The sequence below is a fragment of the Delphinapterus leucas genome, chromosome 4 (genome assembly GCF_059928025.1).
Source record: "Delphinapterus leucas isolate spDelLeu-1000000601 "Yukka" chromosome 4, BTC_Dleu_Yukka2, whole genome shotgun sequence".
NCBI classification, from domain to species: Eukaryota; Metazoa; Chordata; class Mammalia; order Artiodactyla; family Monodontidae; genus Delphinapterus; species Delphinapterus leucas.
The window spans coordinates 59,840,656-59,863,631 of NC_143132.1; the positions used below are offsets into that span (position 1 = coordinate 59,840,656).

The window sequence follows — 22,976 nt, forward strand, 5'->3', positions numbered from 1 at the left end:
ATGAAATTGGCTAAGTGCTTCTGGAATTATAGGACTGGGTAACCCATGGGTATAGTCAGGATAATAAATTCTGAGCTTTTATTTGATTAGGCTCCTGACAGTAATTCCATTTAAGATAATGTAAAAAAAATTAGGAAAAAAGTTATCACTAGGAGGTAAATGGGGCTTTGCAACAAGTCACAGAAGAAAAAAATTTAATACAATATTAGCTTAAACAATTTGGTGATTGTCCCCATAGCTACAACTATACTAAGTCATCTTTTAGAAACTTTGTGGATGAACCAGGTACTATCTTTTCAATAGAGTTGATGAATTATGGAAAAGGAACCACAGAGAATCAAATTATATAGTATGTACCTATCCAACAGTTAAATATCTTGGCTAGGTATGGTAAGGATAACCAGATTCAAACTTATATCTTATTACCAAAAAAATGTGAAGTAGCTAAATCCAGAAGTAAACTTTGTGTAAAGAGGCTCATCTACATCCAAACCAAGTTGCATGACAAGTTCTACAGTAGTTTAGTTGCTGCCAACACACTGACCAACCAGACAAGGGAAATTTAAAGGTAGTTTTAAGTGTTCCTACTTGTTGGCAAAATAGCAGCCTCAATTCAGAAATAGCATATGTTAAAATTAAAATCAAATTTATTTTAGGCTTACTGTCCGTTTAAACTGCATATGTTTTGGTAATTCTTCATTCATCTGTAGTAGTTTCTGTAATTGATTCCTTAAAGCTTTGATTCGTTCTCTCTTCTCAGCCTTGATTTCTTCCCCTTCTTTCATTAACTTGTCATGTTCTCTTTTTCTTCTGGCATTCTCAATACTGAAAACAGAAAATTTAAAAGGTAACAGGTTAAAGATAGAGAAACAGCAGAGAAAATTAGTATTTAATAATTTGGAAATTCATTTAACTTGGTCAGCTTTGGTGAAATATTGGTGTGTTTTGCAAAAGCCCAGTCCTATTAGGTATTGATCAAAAATTCCCATACCTGTAGGCTTTAGGATCTTCAATATCTTCTGGAATTGGCTCTGTTTCTATTCCAAACTGTAGGAAAAGGAGTAAAAGCTTAGCTCCTTTAAATTGCATATTTACCTTAAAATATCTAATAAGTAGTAAATTGAGGGGTTTTCTCTGCTAATTTCTAACAACTGTAGGCCTGGAAAGTATTGTCACAAAAAATAAACTAGGGAAAAAAACTTATTTGTTTCTACTTCATTTAAAGAGGTATGTAGAAAAAGAAAATCACATGTATGCAAAATGTTAATATCACCATATTCCCCTCCAAAATACGAATTAGTAATATTCATGTGTTACTAACAAAAAATACACCAAAAAATCCTCTAGATCATTTACTTTAAAGTACTGTTTTTTTAGCATATTCCTTTCATACATGCTTTGATTCCCACCACAATACCTCATGTGTATACAGGAAAAAGTTTATGTATATTTTTAAAATTTTAAGTGTTTCACTTGATCTTATCACAGATATTCAGTGAGAAATACACAGAATACTATAATCCCTCTCCTTGAGAAAGAAAGATGAAATCAGAAATATGACTCTCCCTTTAGAAAGGAAATCAGTTTAAATTAAGAAGCACTATGAAGTAAATCACTCAGAAGTACTTTGTTTATTCAGGTGCTGTGCTGAAAAATGTCTTAGGCTGTTAAAGAACAGGATTTATAACCCAGTGAATGAAACAAAAAGTCCTAGTTTGCTAGCTAACCAGTTCTTAAGTAAAACTGAACTTATTTTCTATTCTCTTCATAGCACATAGGTCTCTGTTTAGCTATCATTTGTTGTAAAGAAATAAAGATTCTCTTTTGATCAAGTTGTTTTATTACAGTACTAGTCTTTATACACATAAAATATAAATCTACATTTATATAAGACAAGATTTGTGATTTTCATAAAGTGAAGTCATAAAACATGACCAATGTAAGAGACAAGTGATGGCTAATACATTTTAGTTACTATTAATCACTTAGGATACAACTTGACTGAACTCTATTCTTTTATTGCTCAGAGTTAAGCCCCTTGCTTCTCCAATATCAGTTACGATTTCCAGGATTTGATACTGATATCAGCCAACTCTCTCCTGACCTCAGCTGTTTACAATAAATTTGAGTTAAACAAAGGTGCTTCCAAAGAGTTCCAAAACACCTGCCAATTGTTCTCAATCGTGACTGCACTCTAGAACCACGGGGGCTGGGGGGAGGGGTGACTTTTATAAAATACAGATGGTCCCTTACTTACAACGGTCAACTTGATGACTTTGCATTTGGTAGAAAGCATACTTCAAGTTTGGAATTTTGACCTTTTCCTGGCTAGGGACATGTGGTAGATCCACTCTCGTGATGCTGGGCAGCTGCTGCAGCCACAGCTCCCAGGCAGCCACACGATCATGAGGGTCAACAACCGGTACCCACATAACCATTCTGTTTCTCACTTTGAATACAGTATTCAACAAATTATGAGATAGTCAACACTTTATTATAAAATAGGCTTTGTGGTAGATGATTTTGCCCAACTGTAGGCTAATGCAAGTGTTCTGAGCACGTTTAAGGTAGGCTAGGCTAAGCTGTGGTGTTTGGTAGGTTAGATGTATCAAATGCATTTTCAGCTTATGATGGGTTTATCAGGGCACAATCCCATCGTATCTCATGTTGAAGAATGTCCGTACTGATGCCTGGGCCTCACTTTCCGAGATTCTGATTTAACTGCTCAGGCATCTATAGTTTCAAGAGCTCCCCTGTGATTCTAAAATACGGTAAGAACCTCAGACCTATGCAGAGCTTAGTTTTTAATTTTGTCTATTCAATTCTTTCTGATTTTGCCTTCTAAAACGCAGAGGCTGCTTCAGTGACTTCAGAAATATTTATTGCAGTCATAAATAAAAGGAGACCATTATACAAATGTGGAATGGATTTTTTCTATCCCATATGGGTTTCCATAGAGAGTTGGCACTAAGTAGAAAGATAAAGATTTTCTTCTTGTTCATACACTTTCCCTTCTGGAAAATTCCTCTTCCTTAGCTTGACCTCATTAGACAGCAGTTCATTCTCCAAATTCTGCTGCTATTAATAGAAATGAAAATTTACCTGCTCAAATCTTCCCTACATTCTTTGCATATTCTTTTGAAGCAGGCTACCTGTTAAATAGGAAGCCAATGTGTCCACAGGAATTTTAACTTTGGTCTAATACAATCCTTTATTCTTTAGAAGCAATTCTAACAGTTATTAGTCATTTTATCCAAAGGAACCATTTTTTTTATTGGAGTATAATTGTTTTACAATGTTGTGTTAGTTTCTGCTGTACAACAAAGTAAATCAGCTATATGTATACATATATTCCCTCCCTCTTGGACCTCCCTCCCACCCTTCCCCCCCATCCCACCCATCTAGGTCATTACAGAGCATGGAGCTGAGCTCCCTGTGCTATACAGCAGGTTCCCATTAGCTATCTATTTTACACATGGTAGCGTATATATGTCAATCCTAATCTCCCATTTCATCCCACCCTCCCCTTCCCCCTCTGTGTGCCAATGTCTGTTCTCTACATCCTTGTCTCTACTCTTGCCCTGGAAATAGGTTCATCTATACCATTTTTCTAGATTCCACATATATGCATTAATATATGATATTTGTTTTTCTCTTTCTGACTTACTTCACTCCATATGACAGACTCTAGGTCCATCCACATCTCTACAAATGACCCAATTTCATTCCTTTTTATGGCTGAGTAAGATTCCATTGTATATATGTACCACATCTTCTTTATCCATTTATCTGTTGTTGGACATTTAGATTATTTCCACGTCCTGGATATTGTAAATAGCGTTGCAATGAACATTGGGGTAGATGTGTTCTTTTGAATTATGTTTTTCTCAGGGTATATGTCCAGTAGTGGGATTTCTGGGTCATATGGTAGTTCTATTTTTAGTTTTTTAAGGAACATCCATACTGTTCTCCATAGTGACTATCAATTTACATTCCCACCAACAGTGCATGAGGGTTCCCTTTTCTCCACACCCTCTCCAGCATTTGTTTGTAGATTTTTGACAATAGCCATTCTGACTGGTGTGAGATGATACCTCATTGTAGTTTTGATTTGCATTTCTCTAATAATTAGTGATGTTGAGCAGCTTTTCATGTGCTTCTTGGCCATCTCTATGTCTTCTTTGGAGAAATGTCTATTTAATTAAGCCTTCTGCCCGTTTTTTGACTTTTTTTTTTTTTTTGATATTGAGCTCCATGAGTTGTTTGTATATTTTGGAGATTAATCCTTTCTCCGTTGCTTCATTTGCAAATATTTCCTCCCATTCTGAGAGCTGTCTTTTCGTCTTGTTTATGGTTTCCTTTGCTGTGCAAAGGCTTTTAAGTTTCATTAGGTCCCATTTGTTTATTTTTGGTTTTATTTTCATTACTATAGGAGGTGGGTCAAAAAAGATCTTGCTATGGTTTATGTCAAAGAGTGTTTTTTCTGTTTTCCTCTAAGAGTTTTATAGTGTCCAGTCTTAAATTTAGGTCTTTAATCCATTTTGAGTTTATTTTTGTGTATGGTGTTAGGGAGTGTTCTTAATTTCCTTCTTTTACATGTAGCTAGCTGTCTAGTTTTCCCAGCACCACTTATTGAAGAGGCTGTCTTTTCTCCATTGTATATTCTTGCCTCCTTTGGCATAGATTAGGTGACCATAGGTGTGTGGGTTTATCTCTGGGCTTTCTATCTTGTTCCATTGATCTATATTTCTGTTTTTGTGCCAGTACCATACTGTCTTGATTACTGTAGCTTTGTAGTATAGTCTGAAGTCAGGGAGCCTGATTCCTCCAGCTCTATTTTACTTTCTCAAGATTGCTTTGGCTATTTGGGGTCTTGTGTTTCCACACAAATTGTAAAATTTTTTGTTCTAATTCTATGAAGAATGCCATTGGTAATTTGACAGGGATTGCACTGAGCCTGTAGATTGCTTTGGGTAGTATAGTCATTTTCACAATGTTGATTCTTCCAATCCAAGAACATGGTATATTTCTCCATCTGTTTGTATCATCTTTGATTTCTTTCATTAGTGTTTTATAGTTCTCTGAGTACAAGTCTTTTGCTTCCTTAGGTAGGTTTATTCCTAGGTATTTTATTCTTTCTGTTGCGATAGTAAATGGGATTGCTTCCTTAATTTCTCTTTCTGATCTTTCACTGTTAGTGTATAGGAATGTGAGAGACTTCTGTGAATTTTGTATCCTGCACCTTTACTAAATTCACTGATTAGCTCTAGTAGTTTTCTGGTGCTGTCTTTAGGATTTTCTATGTATACTATCATGTCATCTACAAACAGTGACAGTTTTAATTCTTTTCCAATTTGTATTACTTTTATTTCTTTTTCTTCTCTGACTGCCTTGGCTAGGATTTCCAAAACTGTGTTGAATAAGAGTGGTGAGAATGGACATCCTTGTCTTATTCCTGATCTTAGAGGAAATGCTTTCAGTTTTTCACCACTGAGAATGATGTTTGCAATGGGTTTATTCATATATGGCCTTTTTATGTTGAGGTAGGTTCCCTCTATGCCCACTTTCTGGAGAGTTTTTATCATAAATAGGTGTTGAATTTTGTCAAAAGCTTTTTCTGAATCTATTGAGATGATCATATGGTTTTTATTCTTCAGTTTGTTAATATGGTGTATCACATTGATTGATTTGCGTATATTGAAGAATCCTTGCATCCCTGGGATAAATCCCACTTGATCTTGGTGTTGATACTTTAATGTGTTGTTGGATTCTGTTTGCTAGTATTTCGTTGAGGATTTTTGCATCCATGTTCATCAGTGATATTGGTCTGTAATTTTCTTGTTTTGTGATACCATGTCTGGTTTTGGTATCAGGATTATGGTGGCCTTGTAGAACGAGTTTGGGAGTGTTCCTCCCTCTGCAATTTTTTGGAAGAGTTTGAGAAGGATAGGTGTTAGCTATTCTCTCCAAAGGAACCATTTTGATAATAGAAAATTTAGGTCTTGTGATAGGGCAAAGGGATATAATTTGGGGATTCAAACCCTCAATCTTCATTACAAAGCCAATAATGTATTCTGTTTAAGAATACAATAATTTACCTGAATCTTTGATGAAACTCTCATATTCTAATACTAAAGATAATAATATTTTTACAACCCCTTTCAAAGGTACAAATTATGGTATACATCCCACATATGCTTCTTCAATAAGCAAATGAATAAACAGAAAGCAAAATATATTGGAAAAAAGTTGGGCATCTTGAAAACAAAAAACTTTGTGAAGGTGATGGAGACAGAAAAATTGACAGTCTTTTTAATAGAGGGACTTCTGCACCTTTAATAATAAGGTGAATTCAACATCTTTAATATTTGATAACAGAGGCACCAGAAAGGCAAAATTATAATACTGGCAGGAAGATTAGACTGCGAGGTATTTGTGTCGAAAAAGTTTCATTTTTAAAGAATATGAGCATTTTAACATCACAATATTAAAATAAAGTTATTATTATTAGTCAGTTACATACCCTGGGAGATGGCACCTTGGCTTTCATGACTTTCTTTAACGCAAATTCAGAAAAAATGTTGAAAACAAAGATATTACTGTCTGCTCCAGCAGTCACCAAGAAACGGTCATCAAAGCTAGTGGAGATGGCTTTAATGCATCCATAATTATTGTCATGCATACTGAAGTGCCAGTAGTCCTCCATATTGGTCAATGAAGGATCATTCTTATTTAGGATATAGACTCGAATTGCTCCATTTTGCATTCCACAAAACATCATTTCTTGGTTAATGCTACGAAACAAAAGGAAAGTAAATCGTTCTTCACATTAATCTGAAAATGTTTAATTGTAAGTTAATTGAAAAATGACTAAAGTTTTAAAAACAAAGATGTTTTGGAGTAAATTGTGTCCCCACAAAATTCATATGCTGAAGCCCTAACAAACTATGGCAGCTCTAGCAAACTAATACAAAAGAGTAGAAGGAGAAAAAGACAATTTGAAATTTGGAGCTATTATATTCAGTCTTCAAAAAAATGACCAGGATATAAGCATATATCCTTTAATTATTAAAGAACTAACTATTAAAGGACTAATGATTCAATTAGTGATCTTTCCAGAATCATTGTAACCCAGAACTTTCATTATCTGACTGTGCAGTAGCATCCTCCTAAGTAACAGAAAGAAAATCCATACAATTGAACTGTGTGGTAAATTCTGACAGAATATTTGATAGAAGGGATTGAAGTAGTTTCAGGAATAGTTTAGATTCTACTCTAGTCACTTGATTTATTTAACTAAACATTGTTTGAGTACTCCTCCATTTGGACAGATCTTTAAAATTGACAACATTAATGATGGACAAAAACAGAGAGTAATGGGATATAGTTGTTTTAAAGCTTTCTGAAATTCTGGTCACCTGAAAGTAATAGTTGTGATGGGATTATCCTCTGTATCCTCAAGAAGACGGAAATCAAAGGGTTCATCTTTCTTTTCTGTGATATCACTGCTTTTGTCATATGGGGGAAACTCACAGTGATATAGAAAACCAGAATCATAGCCACCCTGGAAAAGAGATAAATAACATACAAGGTAGTACCTGAATATAAAAATCCTATGACCACATGAGGAGTTTTTGATTATTTCAAATTTTAACACATAAAATAGGTGTCTTAAAACATATACTTTTGTATGATTTCTATGGTTACAGATGGAGATGCTTTATAAAACCTATTAATCATTTATATGCAACTACATAATTATAAAAATAAAACACCTTACAATGATTTGTTCCTACTTAAAAGACAATACAAGAGGGACTTCCCTGGTGGTCTAGTGGTTAAGAATCCTTCTCCTAATGCAGGGGACGCGGGTTCGATCCCTTGTTGGGGAACTAGGATCCACATGCCACGGGGCAACTAAGCCCGTGCACCTCAACTAGAGAGCCCATGCACCCACAACTACAGAGCCCATGCACTCTGGAGCCCACGCGCTGCAACTACTGAGCTCATGTGCCGCAAGGAAGAGCCCATGCACTGCAATGAAAGATTCCACATGCTGCAACAAAGATCTGACACAGCCAAAATAAATAAAAATAAATATTTAAAAAAAGACAATACACGAGAGATATCATTTCTATCTACATACTGAATTCCATTTTATTTTAAGGATTATTCAGCATAAGCAGTATTTAACAATAGAGTTTTGTAGATCATGGTTTTCAGAGATTTCCAGTCCAGGAGATTTTTTTTCTCCCTAAGGCAACTGCCAGTTCTGAAAGTGGCAGCTGAGAGGTTAAGAAATTGAGCAGAGCAATCTGTAGTGTCATGGGCTTAGGGAAAGGCAAAGAATTCCCAGAGTCCTCCAAGAAGAAGGAGCCATTGTAAACTCACCTTCTACTGGGCTTTCCATTGCAACCCTGGAGGACTATATCCCACACGTATGGATAAACCAGAAATAGACTGGCCCTCGTAGGAAGTAAAACCTAATTTCAAGTCATCTCAATCACTGACTGGATGAAACTGATCTAGGATTTTTAGTTGCTTTCCAGAGCTAAAAATAAATGTCAGGAGACAACAGCAATATACAGAGACTCAAGCTGATGCTACAGTTTTTGACAGGCAAGATCCAGCGTTCAATTATTAAAAAAAAAAAACTAGGTATACTAACAAAGAAAAGTCTTGATTGAAAATCAAAAGAAAAAACAGACCAAAGAAACAAAAGTACAAAAAATAGTGATAGAGGTGTTTTCAAAATGGACTTCAAAATAACTCTGATTAATATATTTAGGCCTTTGAAGGCAATACAGAAAGAAGTCAACTAGGGTCTATAAAAAAGTAGATAATGGAAAAAATAATTCTAGAACTGAAAAATAAAATGACAAAAATTAGAATTCAATAGATTGGTTTAAAAGCAACTAGACACAGCTAAAACTAGAGTTATGAAGCTGGAACGGAATCAGAAAAAATAGAGTAAGGCAGGAGAGAGAAAATACAGATGTAAAATTTTTTAAAAAGGAGTGTAAGATCTACATGGGACATAATGATAATGATTAATATACACAAAATTAGAATCCCACAAGAAGAGACTAAAAAGATGGACCAGAAGCAGTATTGTGGTCGATAAATGTCTGAGAATTTTCTAAAAACTGAATACAAATGTATTGAAGTACAAGAAATGCAATGACCCACAAGGAAGATATGTGAAGAATTTACACCTTTTAACATTACACCATAAAACTCCCAGAAGAGAGCATAAGCAAAACATTCTCTGACATAAATCATACCAATGTTTTCTTAGGTCAGTCTCCCAAGGTGACAGAAATAAAAATAAACAAATGGGACCTAATCAAACTTACAAGCTTTTGCACAGCAAAGGAAACCATTAAAAACAAAAGACAACCTATGGAATGGGAGAAAATATTTGCAAATGATGTGACAGACAAGGGCTTAATCTCCAAAATATACAAACAGCTCATACAACTCAACAACAAAATAACAAACAACCCAATCAAAAAATGGGCAGAAGACCTAAATAGACATTTCTCCAAAGAAGACATACAGATGGCTAGCAGGCACATAAAAAGATGCTCAACATCACTAATCACTAGAGAAATGCAAATCAAAACTACAATGAGGTACCACCTCACACCTGTCAGAATGGCCATCATTAAAAGTCTACAAATAACAAATGCTAGAGAGGGTGTGGAGAAAAGGGAACCCTCCTACACTGTTGGTGGAAATGTAAGTTGGGGCAGCCACTATGGAAAACAGTATGGAGGTTGCTCAGAAAACTAAAAATATAATTACCATATGATCCAGCAATCCCACTCCTGGGCATACACACAGACAATGCTATAATTCAAAAGATACATGTACCCCTATGTTCATAGCAGCACTATTCACAATAGCCCAAACATGGAAACAACCTAAATGTCCACTGACAGATGAATGGATAAAGAAGATGTGGTACATATACACAATGGAATACTACTCAGCCATAAAAAGAATGAAATAATGCCATTTACAGCAACATGGATGAAACTAGAGATTATCATACTAACTGAAGTCAAAAAAAGAAAGACAAATACCATATGATATCACTTATATGTGGAATCTAAAATATGGCACAAATGAACCTAGCTACAAAACAGAAACAGACTCACAGACATAGAGTTCAGACTTGTAGTTGCCAAGGGGGAGGAGGGTGGGAGAGGGAAGGACTGGGAGTGTGGGATTAGCAGATGTAAACTATTATATATAGGATGGATAAACAACAAGGTCCTACTGTATAGCACAGGGAACTATATTCAATATCCTGTGATAAACCATAATGGAAAAGAATATGAAAAAAAAAGGCCGCATGTATATAACTGAGTCACGTTGCTGTACAGCAGAGACTGGCACAACACTGTAAATCAACTGTACTTCAATAAAAAAATAAAGAAGTTACACCTTTTAACACAAAATCTTCAAAGCAACAAGAGAAAAAAAGATGCATAGGTAACAAAAAATAACAATAAAAAGATGTACATAGGGCTTCCCTGGTAGCGCAGTGGTTAAGAATCCGCCTGCCAATGCAGGGGACACAGGTTTGATCCCTGGTCCGGGAAGATCCCACATGCCGTGGAGCAACAGAGCAACTAAGCTCGTGAACAACAACTACTGAGCCTGTGCTCTAGAGCCCGCAAGCCACAACTACTGAGCCTGCATGCCACAACTACTGAAGCCCGTGCACCTAGAGGATATGCTCTGCAACAGAGATGCTACCACAATGAGAAGCCTGTGCACTGCAATGAAGAGTAGCCCCCACACAGCTACAAAAACCCAATGTAGCCAAAAGTAAATTTAAAAAAAAGATATAGATGGCAGAATGGAAGACAAAAGATGATAAGATATCAAAGTTTTAAAAAGAAAATATACAGAAGAACTAAAACTTTTAAAGGCAAAATAGGCACGAGGCAAAAAAAACCCCCAAACTTATATATACATATATATGTGTGTGTGTGTGTATGTATATATATATATATATATATATATATAATGTGACAATGAGGTGAGGAGGAGGATACACAACACTAAAGTGCCCAAAGATCTTTTTTCTCTAGAGCTAATAAAAGAATAAATTTGTATCAGATTTTATTAAATTAAGGATATATACTATATGACCTTTAGCATCACCACTAAAAACAAAATAGTAAAAAAAAAACTAATAACCTAATAGAGGAGGAAAATTGGGGGAAAAACTACCTAATCATCTGATAGAAGGTGAAAAACCAAACGTAGAATTGGTGTGATAAACAGAAATAATAAGATGGTAGATTTAATCTAAAATATATTAGCCATTACATTAAATATAAAAGGACACAGTGTTCTATTAAAATAAAGATTTTACTACAGGATTAAAAAGAAAAGCCTAGCCATGTGCTGCTTACAAAAGACATACTTTGAAATAAGAATATCAAAGGTAAAGGAAAGAAAAGAATCATTAACAACTCAGAGTTTTGGCTTAGTAATTGGATGGATGGTTGTCCTATTTACTGAGATGGAGATGAAGCAGGTTTGCACAGGGCAAGTGTGATTTAAAAGTTATATTTTGGGGATTTCCCTGGTGGTACAGTGGGTAAGACTCTGTGCTCCCAATTCAGGGGGCCCAGGTTCGATCCCTGGTTGGGGAACTAGATCCTGCATGCATGCCGCAACTAAGAAGTCCACATACTGCAACTAAGAAGTCCGCACACCACAACTAAGAAGTCCACATGCCGCAACTAAAGATCCCACGTGATGCAACTAAAGATCCCACATGCCACAACTAAAGATTCCATGTGCCGTGACTAAAACCCAGAGCAACCAAAATAAATATTAAAAAAAAAAGTTATATTTTGGACATGTCCATTTTGAGGTGCCAAGTAGTGATGTCAAGTTGGACATACAAGTCCGAATATGAGAGGAGAGGTCAAGATTAGAGATAAAAATGAAATTTATTGGCATATATTTGATATTTAAAATCTTGGGACCAGATAAAATCATCTAGCAAGAAAGAGGGCACCCAAGACCACATCCTAGAGTACTTCAAAGTTCAAAGCTAGTTCAACATATAAGAAGCCAGCAAAAGAGTCTAAAAAGGAGTGGCCAGCAGATCGTGGTGTCATGGAAGCCAAAAAAGAAAATGCTTTAAGAAGAATGGAGGGTTAACTTTATCAAATGTTTCTGAGAGGTCAAATGGACAGAGAAGTGACCACTGAGCTCTGCAGTAGGAAAATCTTTGATGACTTGAAGTGGTGGAGCTAGAAACCTGACTGGAATGTGTTCAAAACCAAATAGGATGTGAAGAAATGAAGCCAGTGACTACAGACAATTCTTTCAAGTTTTCCTATAAAGGAGAAGTGGATGAGAAGAAAAGAGATGTGAAAGAAAAAAATCAAGTACTAGGAGCATGTTTACGTGCTGACGATAAGAAATGAGTAAACAGAGAGAGGTTGAAGATACAGGAGACCAGCCAGTTTATTTCAGGAGTAAAATCTTTGAGAAAGTGAGAGGGGATAGGATCAAGAGGCCATTTGGAATAGTGTCCTTGGAAAGTTGCAGGGGACCATTCACCAATTGTTAACAGTAGCAGACAAACTTGTATGGATCTCCATAGGACATTAGATCTCATTAAGACAAGATAAGGAAATTCCATCTGATTGTTTTTATTTCATTTTCTCAGTGAAATGTGAGATGGGAATTCCTTGGCAGTCCAGTGGTTAGGACTCTGTGCTTTCACTGCCGGGGCCTGGGTTCAATCCCTGGTCAGGGAACTAAGATCCTGTAAGCCGCTCAGCGGGGAAAAGAAAAAAAAGAAAAGGAAAAAGAAAAGAAATGTGAGATAAGGTTATCATTAGAAGTTGAGGGAAGGTACAAAATGATTGATGGGAGAAGAATTAAAGCGATAATTTGGAAAGTGGGAAAGTGAACATGGCTGGGCAGTAGAACCAGCCTGCACTGTGAGTACTGATTTGAGAACTGTGGTCGTGCCTTCAAAATGAGACTGGTTTTCTGCCATCTGCTTGGATGCAGGCACAGAGTTGGCAAATAGTTGAGTCAAGCAGGGTTAGTGTCACTTCTTCTGAACTATGCCTTGACCTTGTATGCTAGTGTAGTTTAATGGTTAAGAGTGCGGACTCTAGACCCAGACTGCCTGAGTCCAGATCCTGGTTCCACCCCTCATTAATTATACAACCTCAGATAAGTGACCTAACCTCTCCCCTCCTTGGTTTCTTCTTATGTAAAATGCAAATTATGAAGAGCGCTTATTTTATAGGGTGGTCACTTAGAATGGTGACTGGTATATAATAAGCAGGTTTCCAGATTTAGCAAATAAAAATACAGAATGAATGTTAACTAAACTTACTGTGGTAATCATTTCATGATACATGCAAGTCAAATCATTATGCTGTATACCTTAAATTATACAATGCTGCATGTCAATTATATCAGTAAAACCAGGAAACAAGTTTTTAAATGCAGGATGCACAGTTAATTTGAATTTCAGATAAACAACAAATATGTTTTTAGTATAAGCATGTCCCATGTAATACTTATCTGGCACCCCTAAAGGTAAGCATTAAATATGTTTGTCAGGGCTTCCCTGGTGGCGCAGTGGTTGAGAGTCTGCCTGCTGATGTAGGGGACACGGGTTCGTGCCCCGGTCCAGGAAGATCCCACATGCCACGGAGCGGCTGGGCCCGTAAGCCATGGCCGCTGAGCCTGCGCGTCCGGAGCCTGTGCTCCGCAACGGGAGAGGCCACAACAGTGAGAGGCCCGCGTACCGCCAAAAAAAAAAAAGTTTGTCAAATAATTAATAATTCTTGCATATGTTTCAAGGACACTAGAACTCTATTATATTACTGTACAGTTGTTTCTGTGCCTCTCTCCCTCATGATATGAGGGAACTTTCAGAAGGCAGGATCATGTCTTAATTATTCCTTTACCCCATGAACCCCACACAACAGTAACCATCGATAATTGTTTCATAAAGCACAGAGGATAAAAGGTCAAGGCACTAATACATGGAATCCTAAGGTGCCTCCATCACTACTTTCTATCCTTGCTGCTTGTCTCCTTAGAAGTTGCCATCAAAGATATATTTCTAAGAAATGTTGAAGAGGAGTGGAGTTAACTCTCATCATTCCTTATAGCAACAGTACTCAGCTAGGCAGTCTCCTGGCCTGGCCAAAGATCTGATACCACTTATGAATTAGAGATAATAATTGACATAAAAGTATATGTGAAAGACTACTTTTTTGGTGAATGGAATTGAAATTTGTGACAAATTCATAATGAAGGAAATCTTGCTTTGCAATAGATGAATAAAATATTTTATAAGAGTAGAAAATATATAATTAGGGGATGTAATTGTCACATTATTGTAACATTTGCAGGTACTTGTCTCGCATTTTTCTCTTCTTCCTTATTAGCCAAGTCCCAATCTCACTCAGGGTGGCAATGTGACCATCTAAAAACAGTCAGCTTCCCACACTTCCATGCAGCCACACAGCATAGTTGTAGATAATGAAAGGTAAGCAAAGTCTAGTTGACTGTGCTGCAATCATATTCAAAACTTTAAAATGATAAACACAGCTGGAAAACCCCTTAGCCCTTTGCCCTTCTACCTTTAATTCTCCTCCCCTTTGACCTTCTGAAATGTGTGATTGTCATAGATAACAGATACAATAAGTAGACATATAAAACATATTAAGATGATATAAAAACAAACTCACATTCATTCATCAAAATTCACACCTTTGGTAGTAGTTAATAGCTGAAGTCTTACCATAGAGTAAGGAAGAAAGTGATGGAAAATAATACCTATAATTAGATTAGGGTTGAGATAAAAATTTATTACATTATTACTTACCAAAGAAACCCAGAACTTCCCTGGTCCAGAGTAAAATCCACAGAGGATGTGACAGGGGGTTAAAGGAATAAAGATTTCGGGTAATGGTTCCTCCTCCTCCTCCTCTTCCCCCTGGAGTTCCTTTTCTCCATCTTCTCCCATCTGTGCTTCTAGGCTTTTCCTCCTTTCTTCCTTTTCCTTCTCCTTCAACTCCTTTTGTTTCTTTCTCTTTGCAATTTCTATTAATCTCTTGTGCAAGAGAGACATTGAGATAAAAAAAACTCATTCATTCACACTATTATTAAAGTAGGAGGAAGACAGAGTCCTAGAAAAATTCACAGCTCTAATGTAACAAATAATGTCATTTAAAGATTATTATCAAGTTGGGAATATATTTTTATTGTTAAAATTTTCAAATCATTGGAGTGACTTTCTTCATAACTTCCATTGATCCTGGTTTTACAGAAATCATTTTGCCTTTTTTTTCCTAATAGAGAAGTTAAATATAGCTTCTCTCAGAGCCTATCACTGTCAATCCATGAATTTGGTGGATTGAAAGAGTCCACGGGGGAAGCTGTCTCTATCTTTAGTGGTACAGTGATTTAGGCCCTCAGCCTCTATCAACTGGCTATTGCAAAAGCCCCCTAGCACTGGCATCCCTACCTCCCATCTTTTACCTCTTTATTCCATTTACTTCTTAGAATTAACTTCCAAATTTATATGATCTCATCACATCAATCTCCTCCTCAAAAATTCAAAATGGATTCCAGTGGCCCAAAAATTAAATTAAAACAACTTGGCTAATATTTAAGGGGTTCCATGTGGTGGTCACAGACTCCTGTCACACCCCTCCACAAATTGCATCCCTCTGCCTCATGGTCCATTCTTCATTTCTCGAAGATACCAAAACTCTTGCAACTCTTCCTTCCCTCAGGATGTTCTCCCAGCTTTTATTGCCTTCCTCCTCATTTTCAACCTGTGAAAATCCTTCCCATTCTTTAAATACTAAATATTACCTCCATGAAGTCATCCTTGACCTCCTCTCACCCCTCTATCAGAATCATATATTCTTTCCTCTGTGTGCCCCTAAAATTGTTTTCTTTGCACTGTGATTTTAATATCTACTCATTACCACCTTCTAATACAATAAGCTGCTTTCTACCAAATAAGCTCCTTAAAGTAAAAGTCTATGTCTTATTCTTCTTCGTATTTTCCCAGCATTTAACACAGGATATTTTATATTCTAAGAAAGAAAAAAAATTAGAAGACAATGCTTCAAGGGTATTTCATACCAGAATCTTAGATTTGATACTTGAGAAATGGAAACATTTTATACACATGTCTTTGATTTCATAGGAAACTACATCATGGTCCTCCTCCTCCTCCTTTATAGTTGGAAATGGAGCTTCAAGAACATAGTCATTCTCACAAATAATCAGTAAAGTACTTTCAGGCTAAAAACAAAATTAAAACATATCATTTACATTTAGGCAAATTTTTAGAAGCACAGTTCATAAAGATTTTAAACCAGGGAAACTATAATTGCTATGTATATTAGCCATTTTTAAAAGATACTTATTACCAGTAATAACCACAGTGAGGAACTTAGTCAATCTTATTAATCACTATACACAATTATTAGTACAATTATATCATTAATTAATAAGTGTTAAAATTAGATTTAGATTCATTTCCCTTATAGATGCCATATTTTCTGAGCCAAAAATTGGTTGTGAAATGTTAGCCCAAACGGCAGAATATTAAAATTAGGACAGCCAAGGAAAATCTGCAGTATGTGAATGGCATATACAACCTCAGCCTCCTTTGATGGATCATCCTCTCTCTGCCTGAGTTCATTTAATGTGGATGTCCCCAAGATTTTTGTTCACTTCCCTCTTCTTCTTTCTCTCCATAAACATGCCCTGGGAAATCTTATAGCCAATCAAGGCTTCATTACCACTCACAAGCAATTAGACTCCAGATTAATCTCTCTAGTCCAGTCCAAAATCACGTATTTAACCATGTGTGGGAAATCCCCATCTTGATAGTCTACAGAAACGTTATTCAAAATGTTTATTCGAAATGTTTATTCATTCAGTTATTCTATTCTATACTTATTATACACCTACTATGTGTTCAGAATTTTGTAGAGGGCTAGAGGCAAAATTATAATAAGAAAAATAGGGATTGTCTCTGTCATTATGAAGCTTACCTCCAATGGGAGAGCCTGTCATTTAGCAAATCATATAAATAAATGTAAATTATAACTGCAATAAGTGTTGCAGAGGTACCACAAGAGTAAGGAGGTTGTACAAGGCTTCCTGAGAAGGTGGTACCTAAGTCTCAAGGTGAAGGATGAGTGGAAGATATTTTTATAATGACTTAGGGGAGGATTTGAGGGAGCATGCTATGTAAAGGACATACCATGTGCAAATATCCTGTGGCACATTTGGGCTTTTAAGAAAGTTGTGGCCTTGGTGGTATCACCTAGGTGAAGAGAACAGAGTGAGAAGAGAGACTGGGACAGAGCCTTGGGGAAACAACACTCAAAGGCTGAGTGAGGGAGACTGAGAAGGAGTGACAAGATGTAAGAGAAGGAACAAGGAGAGCATAATGTCCCCCAAATCAAACAAACATGGTGTTTCAAAGAGGAAGTGAGGGTCAACAAGGTCAATTGAGGCTAAGAGGGCAAGAAGATAAGAACTAAAACTGTTAAATGGATACCTCCGGTATCTTTAGAAGAGCTGATCTGGTGGAATTATGAGACACAAGAAACTCGTAAGAATGTGTAAAGGAAGGAGTAGGTGTAAGGAAATGCAGTTTGTAGGAATAAGCAATCCCCTTAAGAAAATTGGGAGGAGAAACATGGAGCAGTGACTGGAAGAGAACATGAAGTCAAGGAATTTATTTTTTATACATGAGGGTCTTGAATATATTTAAATACTGATGGAAATAATCCATTTAACAAGTAAGGTTAAATTTATATGACAGAAAAGAGAAAATAAATGTGTGAAATGTTGAAAAAAGTGGGAGTAGAATCCAAAGGTCACAAGGGAGAATTGGCCTCAAGTAGGAAGGCACACAGCACCCCTATTGTAAAAAAAAAAAAAAGGGAAGAGGAGCAGGTACATGAAGAGGTAACAGGACTTTACGTTTGGTAGTGGGAAGGCAAAGGAGTTCCTGGCAGAGGGCTCCTACTCTATGAAATAAATGATGCTGAGAATGAGAGTGAGCCAGCTAGTGGGAGGCTTGAAGCTCTGAGAAGAGGAGGAGTTTTTAAGTGTTCATTGTGGGTGAAAGAGAGTTGATAAGAACAATGTCATAGGATTGCTAAGCCATACCATGAATTGTGTTGAGGCCATTTGAGTCACTAAATTAGGGAGAAGCTAATCTTCTCTGATGTATGACTATCTCCAGCTGCCCTTGGTAATCACTGTAGGCAAATACAAATCAGTTGGGGGCATTCAGGGATGGATTTTTGCCAGAAGTGTATGAAAAAATGAGAAGGGAGCTCAAGGCATTGGAAGAGTGCTATTGAACCCTACTGAAAAGAATCATGACATTTAAGCCGGATGTAGGGGGAATTTAAGACAAGAGTGGACTAATGAGTGAGGGAAAGCAAATGGTGAATGAACAAGGGGTGCCTGTGACTTCAGAGAACAAGTAGAGCAGAAGTAGCTAAGTTAACAGGCTGGATAGAAGAGAGGTTGAGGTTAGAATGTGAGATATCTGAATAGTAGACTTTTAAAGTTGAGTTCTTACAAGACGTTGTAGTCTGAATCATGTCCCCCCAAATTCTTATGCAGAAGTCCTAATCCCCAGTATCTCAGAATGTGACTGTATTTGGAGATGGGGCCTTTAAGCAGGTAATTATGTTACAATACAGTTGTTAGGGTGGGTCCTAATCCAATAGGACTGGTGTCCTTATAAGAAGGGGAGATTAGGACACAGAGGGACAATCATGTGAGGACACAGTGAGAAGGTGGCCATCTGCAAGGCAAGGAGAGAGGTCTCAGAAGGAACCAAACCTGTCAGCATTTTGATCTTAAACTTCTAGCCTAAAGAACTGTGAGAAAAAAAATTCCTGTTCTTTAAGCCACCCAGACTGTGGTATTTTGTTATGGAGGCCCTAGTAAACTAATAAACTGTGGTAATAGTGCCCAGTGGGTGGCTGTGAATGTGTGTGGATAAACTGTAAAGGTCATGGGAAATGAAGAGGTCAAGAAGCTCAGAGGCTGATGTGATTTGATTGACTAGGCATATGGTGCTAATATCATTCAGTATAATTGTTTACACTTCAGATAAAAAGAAAGATAACCATATTCTCAAAATTTTAATAAAGAGGCAGGCTTGACCAGGTGGTCAGATGATAACAGCAACATAAAAAGATAGAAGGTGATATAGCCAAGTTACAAGAGCCTCAGAGGAGCTGTGTTTGTATTTTATGAGTCAAGTCATAAAAGTAATAAATATTGTCACAAATGAAATAAAAGTTAACTATTATACTTCTCTCCCTGACCCCAAACATATATAATGAATGCTAAAAAGTTGATGTGTATCCTTTCACACTTTTCTCCTCAGAATAGAATTTTTTCGAGTACAGAAAAGGGTATTCATTTATTCATTCAGTGAAGATATGGTCAATCCATATCCATGAAGATAAAATAACCAGACACATTAGAAATAAGACATCAAAAGTGAGAGTCAACAAAACAAATACCAAAAAAATCCATAAAGACTTCAGATGTTGAAATTATCAGACTCAGTCCAAAAAACAATTATGCTTACTATATGTAAAGGAATATAGAAGTATCCACAGGAAGCAAAAAAATATAAAACTAACAAAACAAATATGACAAACAACCAAATAAAACTTCAAGAACTAAAAAATACAGAAGTTGAAAATAAGATCACAAAGGATGGCTTTAACACCAGATAACTGAAGAGATTACTAGTCAGTAGAAAATATGAGAAGAAATCTGTAAAATACAGCCTGGAGAGATTTTTTTAAGCTAGAAAATACGGAAGATCTGTCATTTATATGACAGAAAAAACCAGTGTGACATTTTGGAAAAAGTAGGAGTAGAGACAGAGAAAGTTAAACAAAATGAGAGGACAGAGGAATTTGTTACAAACAAAAGAACAAGGGAAAAAACCCTTAAAAAAAAAAAAAGATTAATGAAACAGAAACAATTTACCAGATGAAGAGCTCAAAGCACTAGTAATACATATGCTAACTGAATTTGAAAAAAGAATAGATGAACACGTGAGAATTTTAACAAAAACTAGAAAAATATTAAAAATAATCAGAGCTGAAGAATACAGTAACAAATGAAAAACACACTAGAAGGAATTAGAGCAAACTAAGTGATACAGAAGAAAGCATAAGTGATCTTGAAGGTAGAATAATGGCAATCACCCAATCAGAATAGCAAAAAGAAAAAAAAATTTTAAATGAGGATAGTTTAAGGGACTTCTGGGACACCATCAAGCATACTAACATTCCCATTATAGAGATCCGAGAAGGAGAAGAGAGAAAGAGAAAGGGGTTGATAATCTATTTGATGAAATTATGGCTGAAAACTTCCCAAACCTGCAGAAGGAAATAGATATCCAGGTACAGGAAGCACAGAGATTCCCAAACAGGATAAACCACAAGTGAAGAAACTAAAAGAACACAGAAGAACTACAAAAACAGCCAGAAAACAAGTAACAAAATAGCAATAAGCACATGCCTATAAATAACCACTTTAAATGTCAATGGACCAAATACTTCAACAAAGAATTATGGGTGGCTCATTGGGTCTTTTAAAAAAAGACCATCCATATGCTGCTTACAAAAGACTCACTTCAAAGCTAAAGACACACAGAGACTGAAAATGAGGGGACGGAAAAATATATTTCATGCAAATGGAAATGACAAGAAAGCTGAGGTAGCAATACTCATATAGGACAAAGCAGACCTTAAAACAAATTTTACACAAAAGACAAAGAAGGGCATTATGCAGTGATTAAGGGAACAATACAGGAAGAGAATATAACATTCATTAACATATATGCATCTGGGACTTCCCTGGTGGTCCAGCAGCTTAGGCTCTGCACTCCCAATGTAGGGGACCCAGGTTCAATCCCTGGTCAGAGAACCAGATCCCACATGCCACAGTGAAGTTCCTGCAGGCCACAACTAAAGATCCTGTATGCTGCAACTAAGACCCGGTGCAGCCAAATAAATAAATAAATAATTTTTAAATGTTTCTAAAAAACATATGCACCTAATATAGGAGCACCTAAACATATAAGGCAAATATTAACAGACATGAAGGAAAAAATTGACAATAATACAATAATTGTAGGGGAACTTTAACACCCCACTAATGTCAATGGACAGATCATCCAGACAGAAAATCAGTAAGGAAGTGGTGGTTTTTAATGACACATTAGACCAGTTGGACTTAATAGATAAATATAGAACATTCCATCCCAAAACTGCTGAATACATATTATTCTCAAGTGCACATGGCACTTTCTCTAGGACAGAACACATGCTAGGCCACAAAACAAGTCTCAACAAATTTAATAGAATAGAAATGATATCAAGCATTTTTTCCAACAACATGGTACGAAATTAGAAATCAATTACACGAAGAAAATTGGCAAAAACACAAATATGTGGGGTCTAAACAACATGCTACTGAAAAACCAAAGGGCCAATGAATAAATCAAAGAGGAAATCAGCAAATATCATGAGACAAATGGAAATAAAAACAGAACTTTCCAAAAGCTATGGACACAGCAAAAGCAGTTCTAAGATCAAGTTTATAGTGATGCACGCCTATTTCAAGAAACAAGAAAAATATCAAGTAACCTAACCAATCACCTAAAGGAATTACAAAAAGAAAACAAAGCCAAAAGAAATCAGCAGAAGAAACGAAATAAAGATCAGAGAGGAAATAGAGACCCAAAAAAACAGAATACAGCAATGAGATCAAGAGCTGTTTTTTTTTTAACAAAACATGAACAAAATTGATTATCTTTTAGCCAGGATCATTTAGAAGAAAAGAGAGCGGACCCAAGTAAACAAAATAAGAAATGAGAGAGGAGAAATTACAACTGACATCACAGAGAAACAAAAAAATCACAACAGAACACTGTGAAAGGTTATATGCCAACAAATTGGATGACCTAGAAGACATGGATAAATTTCTAGAAACATACAATCTACATAGACTGAATCAGAAAGATATAGACAATGTGAACAGACCAATCACTAGTAGTGAAACTGAATTAGTAATCAACTCCCAGCAAACAAGTTTATGACTTCACAGGGGAATTCTACCAAATATATAAAAAGATCTAATACCTATCCTTCTAAAACTGTTCCAAAAAATTGAACACATCCAAATTCATTCTATGAGGCCACCATTACCCTGATACCAAAACAAAATACACTACAAAAAAAAGAAAATTACAGGTCAATAGCAAAAACCCTCAACAAAATATTAGAAAACAAAATTCAGCAATATGTAGAAAAGATCATATATAAAAAGGATCATACAGCATGATCAAGTGGGATTTATTCCAGAGATGCAAGGATGGTTCAATATCCACAAAACTCAATATGATACAGCACATTAACAAAATGAATGGTAAAAATCACATTATCTCCACCAGGAAGCCTACACAATCCACTGAACTAACTTTAGCCACTGGGAACAGACAACAAAAACAACAGGAACTATGAACCTGCAGCCTGCAAAAAGGAGACCCCAAACACAGTAAGATAAGCAAAATGAGAAGACAGAAAAACACACTGCAGATGAAGGAGCAAGATAAAAACCCACCAGACCTAACAAATGAAGAGGAAATAGGCAGTCTACCTGAAAAAGAATTCAGAATAATGATAGTAAAGATGATCCAAAATCTCGGATACAGAATAGACAAAATGCAAGAAACATTTAACAAGGACCTAGAAGAACTAAAGATGAAACAAGCAATAAAGGAACAACACAATAAATGAAATTAAAAATACTCTAGATGGGATCAATAGCAGAATAACTGAGGCAGAAGAACGGATAAGTGACCTAGAAGATAAAATAGTGGA

At 36.2% G+C, this 22,976-nt stretch overlaps 1 protein-coding gene across 2 annotated transcripts in view; it reads right to left on the minus strand.

The window, feature by feature from the left end:
• CFAP44 (cilia and flagella associated protein 44) overlaps nt 1–22,976 on the minus strand; it is a 169,773-nt gene that overhangs the window by 70,805 nt on the left and 75,992 nt on the right. For both annotated transcript variants that reach the window (XM_089910540.1, XM_022551158.2), the window contains exons 16-21: nt 16,168–16,329; nt 14,897–15,124; nt 7,419–7,564; nt 6,524–6,794; nt 992–1,047; nt 663–825 (exon numbers count right to left, since the gene is read on the minus strand). In XM_089910540.1, coding sequence (XP_089766666.1) covers nt 663–825; nt 992–1,047; nt 6,524–6,794; nt 7,419–7,564; nt 14,897–15,124; nt 16,168–16,329 — 1,026 coding nt within the window. The remainder of the gene's footprint in view (nt 1–662; nt 826–991; nt 1,048–6,523; nt 6,795–7,418; nt 7,565–14,896; nt 15,125–16,167; nt 16,330–22,976) is intronic.